This window comes from Artemia franciscana, chromosome 12 (assembly GCF_032884065.1).
Source record: "Artemia franciscana chromosome 12, ASM3288406v1, whole genome shotgun sequence".
Lineage (NCBI taxonomy): Eukaryota > Metazoa > Arthropoda > Branchiopoda > Anostraca > Artemiidae > Artemia > Artemia franciscana.
Window position 1 is genome coordinate 7,914,006 of NC_088874.1, and position 17,647 is coordinate 7,931,652.

The window sequence follows — 17,647 nt, forward strand, 5'->3', positions numbered from 1 at the left end:
ATGAAAAGTATTTTAAAGAACTTCTAACACTTTAGCGTAAAGAAGAGGGAGCACCTAAAAAGGACAAAGAGAGACGGGTGTCTGCTGGCCTTTCAATATCTTTTTAACATTTCCCTCAACATACCTGGAAGTTTTCAACCTATAATACCCTTAGCCATTTCTTAAATATTGCTGGCATTCCCTTTTCGTACCAGCAATCACATGTTTTTTTTTCTTTTTTTTTCTTTTTTTTTGTGTTTGGCCACCCTCTCAACATTTTTAAAAGTTTTACTTTAATGCCCTTAGCTTTTTTGGAGACCCAAGATTAAACTTGGCCTCTATTCTTACTAAAAAAAAAATGTGGTAACAATGGACAACTTGTATTACTTATAGCCCTTCCCGTACCGACTCTGAGGGTTTCGTTAACCTATTAGGGTTAACGTTGTTAGGGTTAGGGCTAGGGTCTTGGGGGTTTCGTTAACACTATTATTAACAAAATGGCTGTCTAAAAATTTGATCGGATGCATTTGGGGAAAAAGAGGGCATTTGGGTATGGGGGACTGGCTGCCCTCCAACCCCTTTTCACTTTATAAAAGGGTGCAAGAACTTTCTATTTCCACTCGAATTAAAAACCTTATACCCTAACAATAGACAACTTTCATAACTTTTAGTCCTTGCACCCGAAGGGGGGGGGGCTCAAATGCGGAAGCATAGTTAATTAACCTTTGGACTATTTTGAACAAAATCGTTATCCCAAGTTTTGAACGGATGCATTTGGGAAAAAAGGGTGGGAAACGGCTGTTTGCCGTTTGAGCACTTTTGACTGTTAAAAAGGGCACTAGAATTTCTGAGTTCCAATCGAATTAGCTCCTTCCGAATTTTACGTGACCACCTCTTCTACATGGAGTGCATCTGGGAAAAAATAATACATTGAAGCGTAAAGGCTCTTTACTGTAGGTAAAGCTACATCGCTGTCTCTGATATTTAGGGATCTTCTTTTATTTTATACACCCCGCTCTTTTTGAAATTGTTTCTTCTTCATGATCTAATGTTGAGTAGGTAATCTCTCTTTTGTTATATTTCTCTGTTACTAATTTTTTAATTACTTTCTTTTGTTAGTGGGACTTTATTGTATTCTATTGTTTATTGTCAGTTTTCCCTGTTTGATCTTGTTCATGCGCATTGTATAATTTGGTGTTTTGTTTATTGCATGTGCGATGTATTTCCACGCCAATGGTAGTACCCCAAGAAGTTCAGCTTCTTAGCCAAATAAACGGTAATAGTGCTTGCAAAAAAAAAGAACAAAAATCAGTTACAACATCAAAAAGCAGAATTGAAATGAAATATGTTTTGAAGTATAGAATTCAGTGATTGCTGTCGAATTTAGACACTTTCAGCATATTTCTTCTCTGAATTTGACTGACCTTAAATCCTGTTTCTTAGCTGTTATTCTTTCTTATTTTCTGAAAACTACTATTGTTTTCTATATTTCAGTATTATATTAATATTAATATATTAATATTAATTATATTAATAATATATTAATATTTCAATATTACTTTTCAGAGTTTGTGCTTCAGCCCCTTGAAACCATTCACCAGAGGCCAGAGTTTTGGCAGCCAAGACATTGAACTGACAATTGACTGCTTTGTCAGCTGCTTCCGCATAAATCCGCACAACAATGAAGCGTTAAAAATATGCTTAAATCCCAATTCGCATCTTAATTTTCACTTTGTTCTAATCAGTTCTTTATATAGGTATGTCTTCTTTATTTATTTGACGTGATGATTTTTTTTTTTACACGAGATATGGAGAAAATTTTAATACCGTTGGTGGCAATGGCTATTTAAAACTAACCGCAAATAACGCACAAATTATGAAGTTTATTCCCAATTTTTTCTCTACATTTTCCCAAAGATATGTAAAATTCCAGAAAATTTACAAAAACGGGCTATCATCTTTTTTGTTAGCTAGCCCAAGATAAAGCCACACAACAATTAAGCGTTGAAAATATGCTTAAATCCCAATTCGTATCTTTTGAAACACCAAAATCAGACTTGAAAAAAAAACTGAATTAAAAGAAACTAATTTAGGGCCATAATTTTATTCTAGGAAGCTTTTTTGAAACACCCGACTCAGTTCTGTTTGTGTTACAAAAGTGAAACTTCGAGAAATGTATATACTGCAGAAAGGCCAACGAAAGGGCTTTGACCATCGCATGAACCTTGAAAGTTTCGCAATTCGTACCTGGTTTACATACAGTGTATGTTATTCAGAAAGGTGGGCATGTTTGACCTTTACTTTCTATAAAGACAAGGAACTTCAGGCTAACCTTTCAGAGAATGTTGAGCTGAATCAAAACGCGTTATGTGCATACGGGTTGTCGAGGAGATAACTCAGTAATAACTGAGTTTTATTAATTTGGAACTTTCCGGTAATGGTATGGGAGACGGTTAATTGGCCAAAAAGGCAGAGAGAGAGAGAGAGAGAGAGGGAGAGATCGGTATATTTAAAAACTATCGTAGCATAGAGCTAAATTCAGTTTTTTCACAAAAATCATACATTTAAACAAAAATCACACACTACAACTCAGCATTAAAAACTGATGTGAAAAAAGGCACAAATGAGTTTGCGTATCGATTGGTTCGCACTTTAGGGGGTACAAGTTTATTTCGTAATCGAGTTCGGCTATTGGGAGGGGCTGGTTCGGGTAGTAAAGATCGGTGGCTCTTATTGGCTAGGATGAATTTTCCAAATTGGTGAATAAGGTGTTCCAGCCGGACTTTAATAATAATTTATTTATAACCCACAAAGTACATTAAACTGTGGAGTAAACACACAAAAAAAGAAAAAACAAGACAAAAAACATAATAACATAAATAACATAGCAGCATAACGACATACAACATAAATAAATTACCTCCAATCAAAAAATGGCCAAAGAGGGTCAAAAACACCGACCATTTGCCGAGTTTTAAAACATATATCTTTAGATAAATGTTTCAGTCGCGAGGGCACATCAACGATGTCAAATTTAGAGACGACTGTATGATTCCGATACCACCGAGGCAGACGCAGCAAATACTTGCAGTACTTAAAATATCCTGAACGTATTTTCTTTGTATCCTTCTTGCGAAGGAGGAAAGCAAAACCAGAAAGATAAAAAACAGCAGGGGCACAAAAACTAGAATAAAGACGGCATAGTCCATTTCGGTTATACCGACCACGATTTGGTGAAATTTTCGCGTATCCAACCCGCATACTTTTCAGCACGCTGGACGTAATAGCGGAGCAAGTAGACGAAAGTGACGTGGAAAAAGAGAGACCCAACCATTTAATACTTGCTGAACATGGTATAGTTGAAGAACCCAAGCAAAGAGGTGATGCTGGTGGAGGACTCCCAAAACACAAAAACTCACATTTGGAGGCATTAACTGAAAGGCCTACTGTGGATAGTGCGGCTGAAAGCCGGTAGAAGTTGGTAATTAGACTATTTTTTGTCCGGCTAAGAAGCAGAACATCATCAGCATATGCAACGTGACTAATGCCTAAATTATCATTGTAAAAAATTGACGGTTGAAGACGTTGGAGACACGAAGCTAAAACAAATTTAAAAATGCTCGGGGATAACACGGCACCTTGCCTAACGCCTTTTTTAACAGGAATATACTCCCCTACCGTACCGTTCCACTTCACCCTAACTGAAGAATTAGCATACCAATACTTAAGCACGGAAACAATAGAAAGGTTAACACCCGAGGCTGCTAGAGAAAACAAAGCATTTGAATGAATTACATTATCAAAAGCACTAGATATGTCAACAGTCAAACAATACAGGGGACTTTTTTGAGCAACAGCTTGTTTCATTAGCCGACCCACAATATGGTGAGCTTGAAAACAGCCCATACCTTTTCTAAAACCAAGCTGGAAGGGTGTAAAATTGCACTTGGAGTTAATGGCCGGTAGCAATACATATTCAAATAGCTTACTAACAAAACAAGACACAGTGATAGGACGATAATTAGAGCAAGCACTGGGGTCCTTACCCCTCTTGACTATGGGAGATATACAACCGGACAAAAAACTATCTGGCACAACGGACTGTGCCAAACACATCTGAAACAATAATTGCAAATGCTTCAGCAGTTCAGGACAATCATAAGCAAAAAACTTGAAGCAAAGACCATCACTATCGAGAGACAGAGCCAGAACTTAGCTTTTTGTTTAGCTATCTTCACTTTAGGATCAACTTTCCAAAAGGGATTGCGAGTACCCGTTCGCACGCACTCGGAGGGTACAGCTGTTTTAGCGGCAGACTTTAGACAGAACACTATTTGCTGATAATACGAGTTGATATCTATCCGCGTTGAAGTTGTAGATACAGATGTTTGCAATAAGTGGAAAGGCACTTTAATAGATGATAATAACTGGGACAATGTCAATACATAAAGTGGAACATTGGTATTTTCCCAATTTAACTTTGAGAACCACTTGGGAGAGTTACGTTGCACAGAGGTCGCCATGGAGCAAGATAGTTGGCACGTGATTGGCAAATGATCGTCGTCGATTTTAGAGTCTTCCACATGAGCTATTGATGAAAGTAGAGTTGAATCTGACACAATTACATGATCAAGGTTGGAAGTAAGACCACCACGATTGTGAATATAAGTAAATAGAAGATCTTTATCAGCAAGATGGAATCCTCCAGGTAGTGAATCGAGAAAGATTTCAGATCGGTCGGAATTAGATAATAAGTCAGTGTTCATGTCACCGGCGAGAACCCATTTGGTATTTTGTTTTGAAAGGTCGCTAAGTAGTGTTCGTAGGCGATTACATGCTTGTGAAAAACTAGACAATGACTGCACAGTCTTTTTATTACAGGGGAAATAAATGTTTATAAATGCGGTATCACCACATTTTATCGCTAAGATGTTAGCGTCGCTTTGCAATAATATCGGCTGAGTCTTGTGTCTGAAATAGATGGCCAGACCTCCTGATAGTCTTCCACGGGTTTTTTTGGGCGGCTCTCAAGAAGGTATAATGGGTCCGAGAACGCTTTAGGCTATCAACATTCACTTTAGAGAGAAGGTGCTCCTGTAGAAACACAATATCATTTTCAAGTAGCTCACTTATCAGTAGATCCTTGTCTTTTGTACCATTAATATTAAGGGAAACAAAGCTAAACGGAGTTTGAGCATTCATTTATTAGCATTGTTGAGAGCCGATCGGAGAACTTTGCATTTCAGGCTAAAACTTACGTGTTCCATAGTGCAATTTGCACATTTTGGTGAGGCTTGGCAAGGGTTTTCCTTGGAATTCACATGAGGGCCAGAACATCTGGAACACTTGGGATGTGCTGGTGAGCTGGGACAAGCTCCAATCAGGTGATCAGTACTTTGACAGCGAAAGCATCGACGCGGAATGGATTGAAAGGGCTTAGCGCGAAAAATGTCATATCCAATACGGATTCCCGACTCCAGAACCGCATTCAGAGCGGTTTTGTCGACGAACTCGAGGCGAAAAGTACGAGAGTCGCCGATTTGACTAGCACTAATAAGTCCTTCCACTGAGGCCTCCAAATCAGCTCTTGAATAATTATGGGGTATATCCCGGACCACAGCTAAAGGCTTTTTATCAATCACTCTGGCTCCAACGTTAGGGATGGAGCTTGTAACAGCTTCAGCAAGCGAGTCGGCTGAGCGCTTATCGCGTACCATCACAACCCAGCTTTTGCTATGTGGCTTAGATTTTAGACTTATGATTCCGTCGTGACCATCCAACGTTTCGAGCTTCTTCATGCGAAGGATAGGGTCGCTGAGCTCCGGGGGTGGGTTTCTTACAACGACAGCGTAGGATGTTTTTTTCGTATTTTGAGTAGGGGCTACAAGCTTAGACTGTCCCTCTGTAACCTTAGACGCAATATCACGCAGCTGTTCAAGGCAAGAATTCACCTTGGCACTGAGGGTACTGAAGGCATCGACAGGGATCATTGGCACTTCGCTGGGACATTTGATAACAAGGTCCGGAAGCTTTATGTTCTGGGAATCGCACTTTACAAGCGAAGAAATAATGTCCGAAGCACAGTTTAATGCAGCATTGGCTCCTACGCGCTTCGATGGGACTTCATTCGGAAAAAGATTTAAAAAAAGCAATTTACGGGTCTCACCAAGAGAAGAAGACTCGAAGAAATCGGCCAAGTACTCTTTTATCGTATCGGGCGAAACTCCTTTTGCAAGATTTTTCTGTACAAAGCACAGGATAGGATTGTAGAAAAGTTCATTTTCGCACCAATTGCCAATTCCCATTTTCTCTAGATTGAAGGTTCACTTGCGAGAGAAGTAAGGGAAGCGTTGGAGGCTGCCTACCTTGTCCCCGCAATTTAAGGGACAAGCCCGGCGGGTACCACGGCTCTTGCAAACAGCTCTCCCCCACCCTTCTGCTTACTTTTCTCCTCTCACCTTTATCGTAACGCAATCGTCTATAATATCGGAAATTATAATTATTTTTGCAATTGCTTAATCCTGACCTATATCATATATAGTTCATGAAAAAATCGATAAGAGAAATCACTGTTCCCAAGGGAATTTTCACTCAAGTCTGAAAATAATCCGCTTATTTATAATTCTTTGGACACTGAATTAATTATTATGAAAAAATTGGCTATATGTCAGATAGAGACGATAATCCTGTACCAAATATTAGTGATAGGTTCAATCCAAATATAGGTCCTCACACCTTGAACTCTGAATCAATACTTTAAGTGGAGATAAATTTAATTTAGCGAGGGCTTGATCGTAGGGTATGCCACGGTCTCGGAGTATAATCTTTGTTGCTCTTTTCTGGACGCACTCTATGTCGCGTAATAGGTACGCTATGCGGATAGCAGATGGACCCCACACCGGGCATGCGTACTCGAGCAACGGGCGAACATAACACGTGTAGGCATGGAGAAGGCTTTTAGTATCACACCCAAAACGCCTCATTTTGGTAAGTGTCTGAAGGCTTGCATTAGCCTTGTGGACGGCAGTATTGCACGCTACTACTACTAATAATAAAACTACAACTACTGCTACCAATATAACTACTAGAATTATTGTTTCTGCAGCGAGTACTACCAAGAGTGAGGAAATTAAAATGAACACCTGAGGAAATGTCGAGGGGAAAGCTGAACTAAATAAAAAAAAAAACGAGGACGAGGGGTTGCTTCCTCGTCGATGCCTTGCACTTTACGCTAAAGTTCAAATTTTGTTCCAATCCTTTAAGAATGACTCCTGAATCACAAAGGCCGTTTAATTAGAATAAAAGTTCTTTTTAAAAGTACTAAAATGCTTTAGCGTAAAGACTGAGGTGTCGAAGAGAGGGCGACCCCCCTCATATGCGTAATAATTTCTCTTCGTAATAAGTTCGAATGCTGCTCCTTACTTTCAGTTGAAAAAAACTTTTTTGTTATTTAATTTCTGATCGTTTTCTAAATAATGCTGGGAAATCCGGCTTTCCCTCCATGGGAAATCCCCTTCTCCCATGAACAAGTTACTTCATAAAAAATCCTCCCACCTACCCCCCCCCCTTACCAGAAAAATCCCACCTGAAAAACTGAAAACGTGTGCTTCTCAATAACCAATATTATGTGTAGACAGTGGGCAAAAAGCATAACTTGCAGCCCTTCTCCCGGTTACTGTAGGGTAAGTCATCCTCAAAGACCTAGTTATTAGGTTTTTTGATTATGCTGAAAAAATTTTGATCGGGTGACTTTGCGGATGGATAGCTGTCCTCCAATATTTTTTCCGCTAAAATTTTTGATTCCTGATCAAATGAGCCCTCTCCCGATCTTCTACGATCACTTTTTCAATATGGTCACCCCCTGGAGAAAACGAAGAAAAACAAAAACAGATAAACACGCATCCGTGATCTTTCTTCTGACAAAAAAATGAAAAATTTCACGTTTTCGCACATAGGAGCTTGAAGCCTCTACATGAGGGTTCTGTGGTATGCCGAATCTGATGAAGTGATTTCTTTAAATTCATTTGATGTTTTGGCGGCGTTTCTCTCTTTTTTTCAAAAATTAGGCAAATTTTCTCAGGCTCGTAACTTTCTATGGGTAACATTAAATTTAATGAATTTTGCATATTTTTAATTAGCATCAAAAGTCGATTCTTTGTTTTCAAGAATCTGTTTATAGAATTTCTGTTACTATTGAGCCGCATTGCTCTTTACCTACAGTTCGTTGCCATGAACTGTTTGATAATTTTGTGAAATACGAAATTTTGTTTATGTCTTGTCAAAGCTAAAATTTGTCAAAGGTTGTCAAACCAAAAGAAAAACTGTTCCTATCTCATCTTCTTGTAGCATTCCATGAAGGACCTAATGCCGTTCTGGGAATTGTCTGAGCAGATGCTATTCTGCACTTGACTTGCTTTATTTACTATTAATTATAAGGTAAGCTATATTTACACGCAACCGTCCGGTGATGGCCAAAAGTTCTGATGCTGGACCTCTACAATCCTCTGAATGTAAACCATTAACAAAATAAATTTAAAACAAAGAACAATAACCTTGACAAACAAAGAACAAATGACCTTTAATACCAGCATTTAACAAAAAAGTCAAATAAAAAGAAAGTTTTTACTTATGTTTCCTCTCTCAATAAATGTTTTTAAAATTTAACTTTAAATGATACCAGTGTGTTTGGCCTTCCGGGTGCCAGCTGGTATATCAACCGAAATAGCCGGAGCTAAATATGTAATTCCTAAACCTGCACGTGCAGTCCATACTCATCAGTAAAGTTTCGGCAAATAAGACCGACTCACCTCCTGTCGCATACTTGTGAAGTCATGTACGATGTAAGGGATTTTTCCCCGAAATCCCAATTTCTTTTTAATCTCTGGACGATTTTACTCAAATTATAACATAATATTTGCTGTTGACTGTTTCCTTCCTCCTCCCCTGCAAAGATTTTTTTTATTATTTAATCCCACCCGTAAAAAGTTCTTGGAAGTGGTGTAAGATTTATGCGAAAGATATCAATGAGATATCTAAGAGATCAATGATTTTAAACTATAAACAGTTTTAAAAGAAAATAATATTCAAATTTATAAAGACTCAAATTAGTGTTCCAAGTTCCTACCATTTATTAAATCTGTGTTAATCTAATCGAATTTAACGCTGCACGTAAATGCATACGTATACTGCAGACTGCACAATACCATAGTACACATTATTGAGCCGTTAGTCATCCAAAGGAAGTGCTCTATAGGGAATTCCTAAGGAATCATTGACCAAAAACTTAGTACTGCGAATTGGAGAACAACTTTCAGTCCTTAAAATTTACCTGTATATACAGGCTAAAAATAACTTCAGTGAGTCTCCATACTGCAGATAGCAAAGAAAAAAACACTTATCGGGTAAAAAAATAAGTAATAAGACAAGATATTTAATTTCAAAAAATATCTATCGCAAGCCCCGAAGGATCGAATTCGCATTTTAGAGTCATAAAACCAAATAAATAGAAAACAATCATAAAAATAGCACAACAAATAAAAAACTGGCTAAATAATACCAAAAACAACAAAATCAAAAAGGCAAAGCCATCCATTATTAAAAAAAAAAAAAAAAAAAAAAAAAAAAAAAAAAAAAAAAAAAAAAAAAAAAAAAAAAAAAAAAAAAAAAAAAAAAAAACAACTAAGCGACGAAATGTCAGAAAGTTAAAAAGGTAAAAACTAAAACAAAACTGAAAAAATGTGAGATAAAATTAGCGTTAAAAAGATTTAAAGGAGAACATATAAACAAAGGGGAGGGAACGAAAGAATCAAACGAACATAAAACTTGGGTATCACCAGTACCAAAGGAAAAAAAAGAAAACTAGCGGTCTTTTTTTATCAGTGGTGAAGGGGACAAAGGTTTTTTTCATACCTGGAGGTTAAGTAACGCATGGGAGACAAGATAGGAACGGGCTCAGAAACAGTACCTGGTAGGCAGTATCTGGATGGGGAGTGTCTTTTGGGCAAAATATTTTTCGTGCGAAGGTTTATTATTGCATTTTTTTGCAAAACAGAGGCACACCGTTTAAAATTGTGCTCGGAGTTCCCAGCTTGGCCTTTTTTAGAAGGAGTGAGTATGATACCTTAGCTTCTTTAAAAATTATTCTCATGGCGGTGTTTTGAATGGATTCATTTTTTTCTGATTCATCTCGGAAGATGCCAGCATGCCAAACCGGACAATCATATTCAAGATGCGGACGAACAAAGGAAGTATAGATCCTTAAAGAATGGGAAGGGGGGATGTCAGATTTATTCAAGAGTTAAAAGAGAGACATGGACGCATTAGCTCTATGGACAGTATCTTTAACATGGATCTCCCACTTTAAATTAGAGGAAATAAAGGACTATCCTCTTGAGCTTATCATTTTCTAGTAACTTATGACAAAAAAGTCAATTGTTATGAAATATTCGTGTTATTTTTAATAAGCCTTTAGGAAATTTGATGAGTTTAAACTTATACTTTTTTCTACAAAAAACTGCGAGAGAAAAGAAGGTTTAATTTTAATAGAGCCTTGGAACAAAACAAAAGATAAAATAAAAACAAAGCAAAACTTTTAGATAGTAAAAAAAATCTGAGTATTTCCACTCCACGTCCGGGAGCCTTTTCAACAGAAAAAAAGGTAAAAGAAACGTTTTTTTCTTTTTTAGTAAAAAGAAAACTACAACTAACACACAAGAAAAACAGAATACAAGAAACAACGACAAAAAACAACAAATAAATCCAAATCACGATTAAAAAACCCCCAGAACTGTAAATACTGTAATTATCTGACTAATCACCGACATGACAAACGAATATCTCTAGTACACAGAGAAAATTTTCTTCTTTAAAGTCAGATTGACCAATTTGTTTATTTATTTTAAACCCGTCATACGAAAGCCAGTAGACGGAGCAGTAAAAGAAAACAAAATAATAAAGCAATAAAGACAACAATTAAACACTTCGCAAAACACAAGACAAGCAAATTTAAAAAAGAATAATTAAGAAAGACTTCTAAGCGAACGAGTATAAACACAAACATTTACTTAATGTGCCCATTATCTTACCACTGCAATATATGGCCCCAGTCGTGTGACAATTTAATCATTAAAATTCACAAAACTCGTTGAAAACGGTAGTGTATGAATCAGTTATAAGATAACGAATAAACACAAGCGAATTTCGGGTCCAAAGTCTGAGCCAAAGGAGATAATTTGAAAAAAAATAATAGCACCATCTAATTTACTTAATATATGTGCGAAAAAAAATTATTCAAAACGGTGCTACAAACTATATATGCAGCAGAACAATAACGTTAAACAATCTTACAAGAATTAAATTATTATTATCATTAAAAATTACTGAAAAACCTGTCACAATTAAACACACAACAAGACGGAGTATAGGAAAAACAAAAACACAATACATCACTGCTTAAGAATGTGGAATCAATAATCTAATCGCCATCTATTTTTCTTTTATGTTTCGCTACCCGTCTGGCGACGGCAACCATTGAGTCTGTAACCTTGAATTTCGCAATAGCGAGTAAATTTCTATACCACGGAGGCAGACAAAGCAGATACTTGCCAAAACAAAAGAACATGGGTCGGATTTTACTCTTGTCAGCTTTAGTTAGGAGTTCTCAGAAGGCTGCGATGTAGAGGATATGGGGAAGGGCAGTAGCATTATATAGATTTGCTAGAAGAGTTCGGTTGTATTGAAGTTTACAAGATACAATTGAAGTGTGAACTGCTGAGATTCTACGTTTGATTTGTTCAAGAAGAAGTTTTCAGGTGTGTCGGATAAAAGGAGCAATGGGCAGACCTAGATACACAAGGTGATTTATAGGTTGAACAGAGCTAGATCTAAGTGTGAATCTGTTTTCCAGTTAAACAGGACAGTATCACATTTGGAGGAGTTGAATTCAAGCGCAACTTTCTTATGTTCCGCTTCAAGGCAGAAAATTCGGTGACACGTTGAAGAGTTCGACTAAGGTTTAATATGTCGTCAGCATAGCATACCAAGGAAAGGGTTAAAGAAGACAAAATCAGTGAAGGAGGGCACAAATCTTGTGGTTCCAGTACATAGTTATTAAGGAGGTCGGGAGAGATGACAGCTCCTTGACGGGCCCCTTTCTTGACTGGGATAAGTTGTCTACTTGGAATCGGGGGCTTGCCTTTATCTGGTGGTAGCTTCAGGCGCTTACATAGTCTTGAATATAAATCCCGAAGAGAACGAATAATTGCCAGATTCAATCCACATTTACCAGCTTTTAGAAGCATCGCTGCATGGATAAGAGAGTCGAAGGCACTTCTGACATCATGCCCTCCCCCCCCCCCAAAAAAAAAAGGCTTTCTCCAGACGATTCCGCATCAGTCAGGGCATTTGCAACAGCGGTTAAAGCGTCGGCACATCCGGTACCTCGCTTAAATCTGAACTGGTGTGGAGATATGTAGTAGACTTTTTCAAGTTTCCTAATAAATGGTAGCTCAAAGAGCTTGCAAAGGGATGTAGCTACAGTAATTGGGCGGAATGATGTACAGTGGACTTCACAATTTCCCATTTTTGGAAATAGGAGTCAGATCTCCGATGCAAAAAGAAGAAGAAACGAAACCCTGAGTGAAAATCGTCTGCGTAAGCTGAGACAGATGAGCCGTAAGAAGTTTTCTTCCGGATTTCGAATGAATCGGACTGACTTGGTCAATACCATATGAACGTTTCCATTTTAATATTTGAATTGCATCTTCGACAGAACGGCTACTGACCACAAAATCTTCACCGGGTTGAGCATCCATAAACTGATCTATTGCTACTTCATAAGATTGCTGTATGGTGGGATCATGGGCAAAAACTCAGATTCATAATATGCATACCATTCAGCTTCTAGAATGTCAGGTGAAGACGGTGACAAAGAAGAGGGTACCGAGGAGGAGACAAATTTAAATACAATATTAAAATACATATAAAATAAATTATAAATACAAATTAAAATACAATAAACAGTAAATTTTTTTACTGTTTTGAAAAGAAGAGTTAAGAGAAAGAGTCAAACTAAGCGTAAAGAGTGGGGTGTTGATGAGGAAGCAGCCCCTTTCATATACGTTTTAAGTTTTAAGTTCGTTTTAAGTTTTAATGTAGCTCCCCACTTTCATTTGAAAAAACTCTTTTTTATTTAATAACTATATATGGCAACAGGTCGGATAAACTCATGGATTATAAATTAAGTGGATTTTTCATTTGCTGACTTAGCTGCGGTCCGTTGATTCTTCCCAGCTTTGACCTCATCCCGACTTTCGCTTGCAAGATTGACCCTTGTTCGGAACTATTATGTAACACGCTACTTTTTTATTCTGACCACCCCACTAATTAATTTATTATAAATTTGATTCATTCTATACTTCCCTTTATCTCTATTAATACTCATTCCCTGGAAAATTGTTTAAAGTACTTTTTTTTTCAATAGACTCAATTGACTTTAATATAAAACTTTATATAAAACTAAAAATATAAAACTTTATATAAAACTTTATAAAACTTTATAAAACTATAAAACTTTTATATAAAACTTTATATAAAGTTAACTTTATATAAAAAGAAGATCCAATGCTTTTTTGCTAACTTTTGTGTCTTTACTCTTGCTTTTTAATGTTTTTACGAGTGTTAATTCTTTTATAGGATTGTAACCCAGCCTCGTTTGCACTGGTGGCCGCAAATCGAAATCGTCTATAACAAGTCTGGGGAATTGAGAGCCATGTTTACAGATACACTTAATAGGGTAACGCAGGGCTATGGCACACACACTCCATTAAAAATGATTCCGGTAGGTTCATTAAATTTAAAGTAATGCCCATATAAATAAAGTGCCATTTATGCAATTTTTTTTGTTAATAGAAAAAGATAGTTCAATTAATATTTAATTCGTATTTTACAATATCAACTAAAAAAAATTCACAGTACTATCAAACAGTTCGTGGTAACGAATTGTAGTAAGGAGCGACCCGGCTCAATAGTTAACGAAACTCTAAATAACGGAATTTTGATGCTAAAATATAAATAAAAAGAATTGGATTTTCATGCTGATTTTAAATATATAAGTTTCGAAAATCAGGGGTCATCGTATCGACCAAATGGTCCTAGAATGTTGCAAGAGGGTTCATTCTAACGGAAATGAAAAGTTCTAGTGCCCTTTTTAAGTGACCAAAAAAATTGGAGGGCACCTAGGCCCCCTCCCACGCTCATTTTTTCTCCAAAGTCAACAGATCAAAATTTGAGATGGCCATTTTGTTCCGCACAGTCAAAAACCATAATAACTATGTCTTTGGGAATGACTTACTCCTCCACAGTCCCTGGGGGAGGTGCTGCAAGTTACAAACTTAGACCAGTATTAACATATAATAATGGTTATTGGGAAGTGTACAGTCGTTTTCAGGGGATTTTTTTTTTGGTTTTGGGGGTGGGGTTGATGGGAGAGGGCTTTGTGGGAGGATCTTTCCTAGGAGAAATATGTCATGGGGGAACAGAAATTCAATGAAAAGCGCGCAGGCTTTTCTAAAATTACCATAAAAAACAATGAAAAAATAAACATGGAAAAATTCTTTCAATTGAAAGTAAGGAGTACCATTGAAACTTAAGGCGAACCGAGATTGTTACACATATGAGGGGTTCTAAAAATACTTTAGCATAAAGAGCGATGTATTTAGGAGGAGATAAATACATCGCTCTTTATGCTATTGTATTTTTAGTAATTTCAAGTATTTATTCTGGCCTTTCTGATTCAGGGGTCATTCTTAAAGAATCGGCACAAAACTTACGATTTAGTTTAAAGAGCGAGGTATTAACGAGGGCACAAGCCCCCTCATATACATAATAAAAATTTAAGAATATAAAAGTTTGTTACGTAAGTTAATTCTTAAGTTACGTATATTTTTTACTAATAAAACAATTCGTTAAAAATTAAAATTTATATGTGCCTTTTTGTGTAACCGAAAAATTGCATGGCAACTAGGCCTCCTTCCACATCCCATATTTCTCAAAATCGTCTGATCAGAACTAAGAGAAAGCCATTTAGCCAAAAAAGGAATTAGAATGTAAATTTCATTTTAATAATATATGTGTGGAGAGCCAAAATCAGACATGCATTAATTCAAAAACGTTCAGAGATTACATAAAAAAAACTAGTTTTTCTAACTGAAAGTAAGGAGCGACATTAAAACTTAAAACGAACAGAAATTACTCCGTATATGAAATGGGTTGTCCCCTCCGCAATCCTTCGCTCTTTACACTAAAGTTTGACTCTTTGCCACAATTCTGCTTTTTAAAACAATTAAAAGCTTTAGCATAAAGAGCGAGGGATTGCAGAGGGGACAACCCATTTCATATACAGATTAATTTCTGTTCGTTTTAAGTTTTAATGTCGCTCCTTACTTTCAGTTAGAAAAACTAGTTTTTTTATGTAATCATATTAATGATCCAAAGTTAGCTAGACTTGTCTTCTATATCTTTTGATTATGGTGAAAAAAGGTCTATAATGTATATATATATATATATATGTATATATATATATATATATATATATATATATATATATATGTATGTATGTATATATATACATATGTTATATATATATATATATATATATATATATATATATATATATACATATATATATATATATATATATATACATATATATATATATATATATATATATATATATATATATATATATATATGTATATATATATATATATATATATATATATATATATATATATATATATATATATATATATATGTATATATATATACATGCATATATATATATATATATATATATATATATATATATATATATATATATATATAATGAGCGTTTTTATGTTTTTTTTTCTGTTTTGTTCCGTTGATGGCGTTTGTTCTGGCGTTTTTCCTTCGCCCTGCTTAAACATGCTTTTGTGTTGCTGTTCAATTGAGAACATCTTGGAAGTTTTTAACATTGAACAAAGACTAGAATTTTTTTAAACACAAATTATTTGTGTTTATTTAAACACAAATAGATTCACACACGCATTACATAAAGCGTACCTACCCAGTGGAAAACATCAATGATCATTTTATTTATAAACTGAAAAAGAGAACCCCTTTTTTGCGATTCTGATGTTCGCGATATGTCTGATTGTGTTAAATGTAACTTAGTGATTCTTTTGTGATTTTTTTTTATTTGTTGTCTCTGTCATTGTGATATGTGTAATTTTATACTTATTTATTGATTACTGATTTTGGTTTAACTGCCATAAATTTGAACCAGAAAAGGCATATACTAATGCCTGAGTTTTGTAATTGTCACACTTTTCAGGTGGCTTTCTGCTATGCTTTATGAACTGTGGGAGAAAAAGCTCCTAGTGAAAAAATTTCTATTTCGCAGTTCTGAGAGAAAAATGACTCCTAGCCAGCTCAAAAAGGACCCCTGTTTTAGAATAAAACTTTATTAAATTCCGTCTCATTGTGAAAAGAATAAAATTTAAATTGAGAAAAGAAAAAGAGCAGATGTAATTGGGAAGAGCTCAAGACAGTAACAAAATATATTTTTTTTTTGTTTAAAGAAGAAGTAAGAAGCCGATAGCGTTGGATACAATAACTTCTTTGGAGTCAAAATGCATTTCTGATTAAATGTGTCTTAATTTTGTTTTCTTTCTTTATCGGTTATAATGGTCCTAGGATTCTAAGGCTAGCTGTAAAACTATGAATTTGTTACTAAATTATCACCTTTTAAAGGGGTCAGCCACCTAATCAACCATTCCAATTTAAAAGTACCCATGGTTATAGTTGATAATTCTAGGGTGTTGTGGCCTAATGATCTCGTCAGTTCACTATAATTTATTGTTTTGATTTGTTTTTAGCATTTACGGCAAGATATCTTGCCAAGGAGTCCTTAAATCCAAAAGTCGGAAGATAGGACAAGATTTAACCCCAAAGATTTGGCCTTCTTTTCGACCACAATCAAAAACCGAAAACTCTTAAGGAATTTTCCGGTTTAAAGAAATATTTCCTGTTTCAATAGACGATTAATGTTATAGCGTTCAATCTGTCCATAAACACAAGTTGAACAGATAAATAGAAAGACAGTCAATTTTTGGCATTTTTTCCAAATTTTGGCAAATCCTAAAATATGATTCCTAGTGAAAATGATCGTCTATATATATATATATATATATATATATATATATATATATATATATATATATATATATATATATATATATATATATATATATATATATATATATATTTATATATATATATATATATATATATATATATATATATATATATATATATATATATATATATATATATATATATATATATATATATATATAGGACTAAGGAGTACTTAAATCCAAAATTCGGAGGATAGGACAAGATTTCTCGTTTGAAAATTTTTTAAGGCCCAATCGCTCCAATTTTATTTTTCTTTTATACATGGGTTCTCAAATCTTTTTTAGAGGACAATCTTCTTCCCCTTGTTTGGTCATGTACGTGTGATGTACGTACGTGTTCTAGGACGTTCTTTAGAAAAGCCAGTTGAAAAACTTGTTTATCTTGGTCTACCATTGGCTCATTCCTAAAGCAACCCCGTTTACTGCTGATT

General features: G+C 35.4%; 2 protein-coding genes across 2 annotated transcripts in view; one reads left to right on the forward strand and one right to left on the reverse strand.

Annotated features, from left to right (window-relative positions):
- Positions 1-17,647, reverse strand: part of LOC136034175 (interaptin-like) — a 442,249-nt gene that overhangs the window by 358,522 nt on the left and 66,080 nt on the right. The window lies entirely within an intron of this gene.
- Positions 1-17,647, forward strand: part of LOC136033629 (neurofibromin-like) — a 214,161-nt gene that overhangs the window by 104,331 nt on the left and 92,183 nt on the right. Inside the window, 2 exon segments of the mRNA XM_065714430.1 lie at positions 1,546-1,736; positions 13,672-13,816. Coding sequence (XP_065570502.1) covers positions 1,546-1,736; positions 13,672-13,816 — 336 coding nt within the window.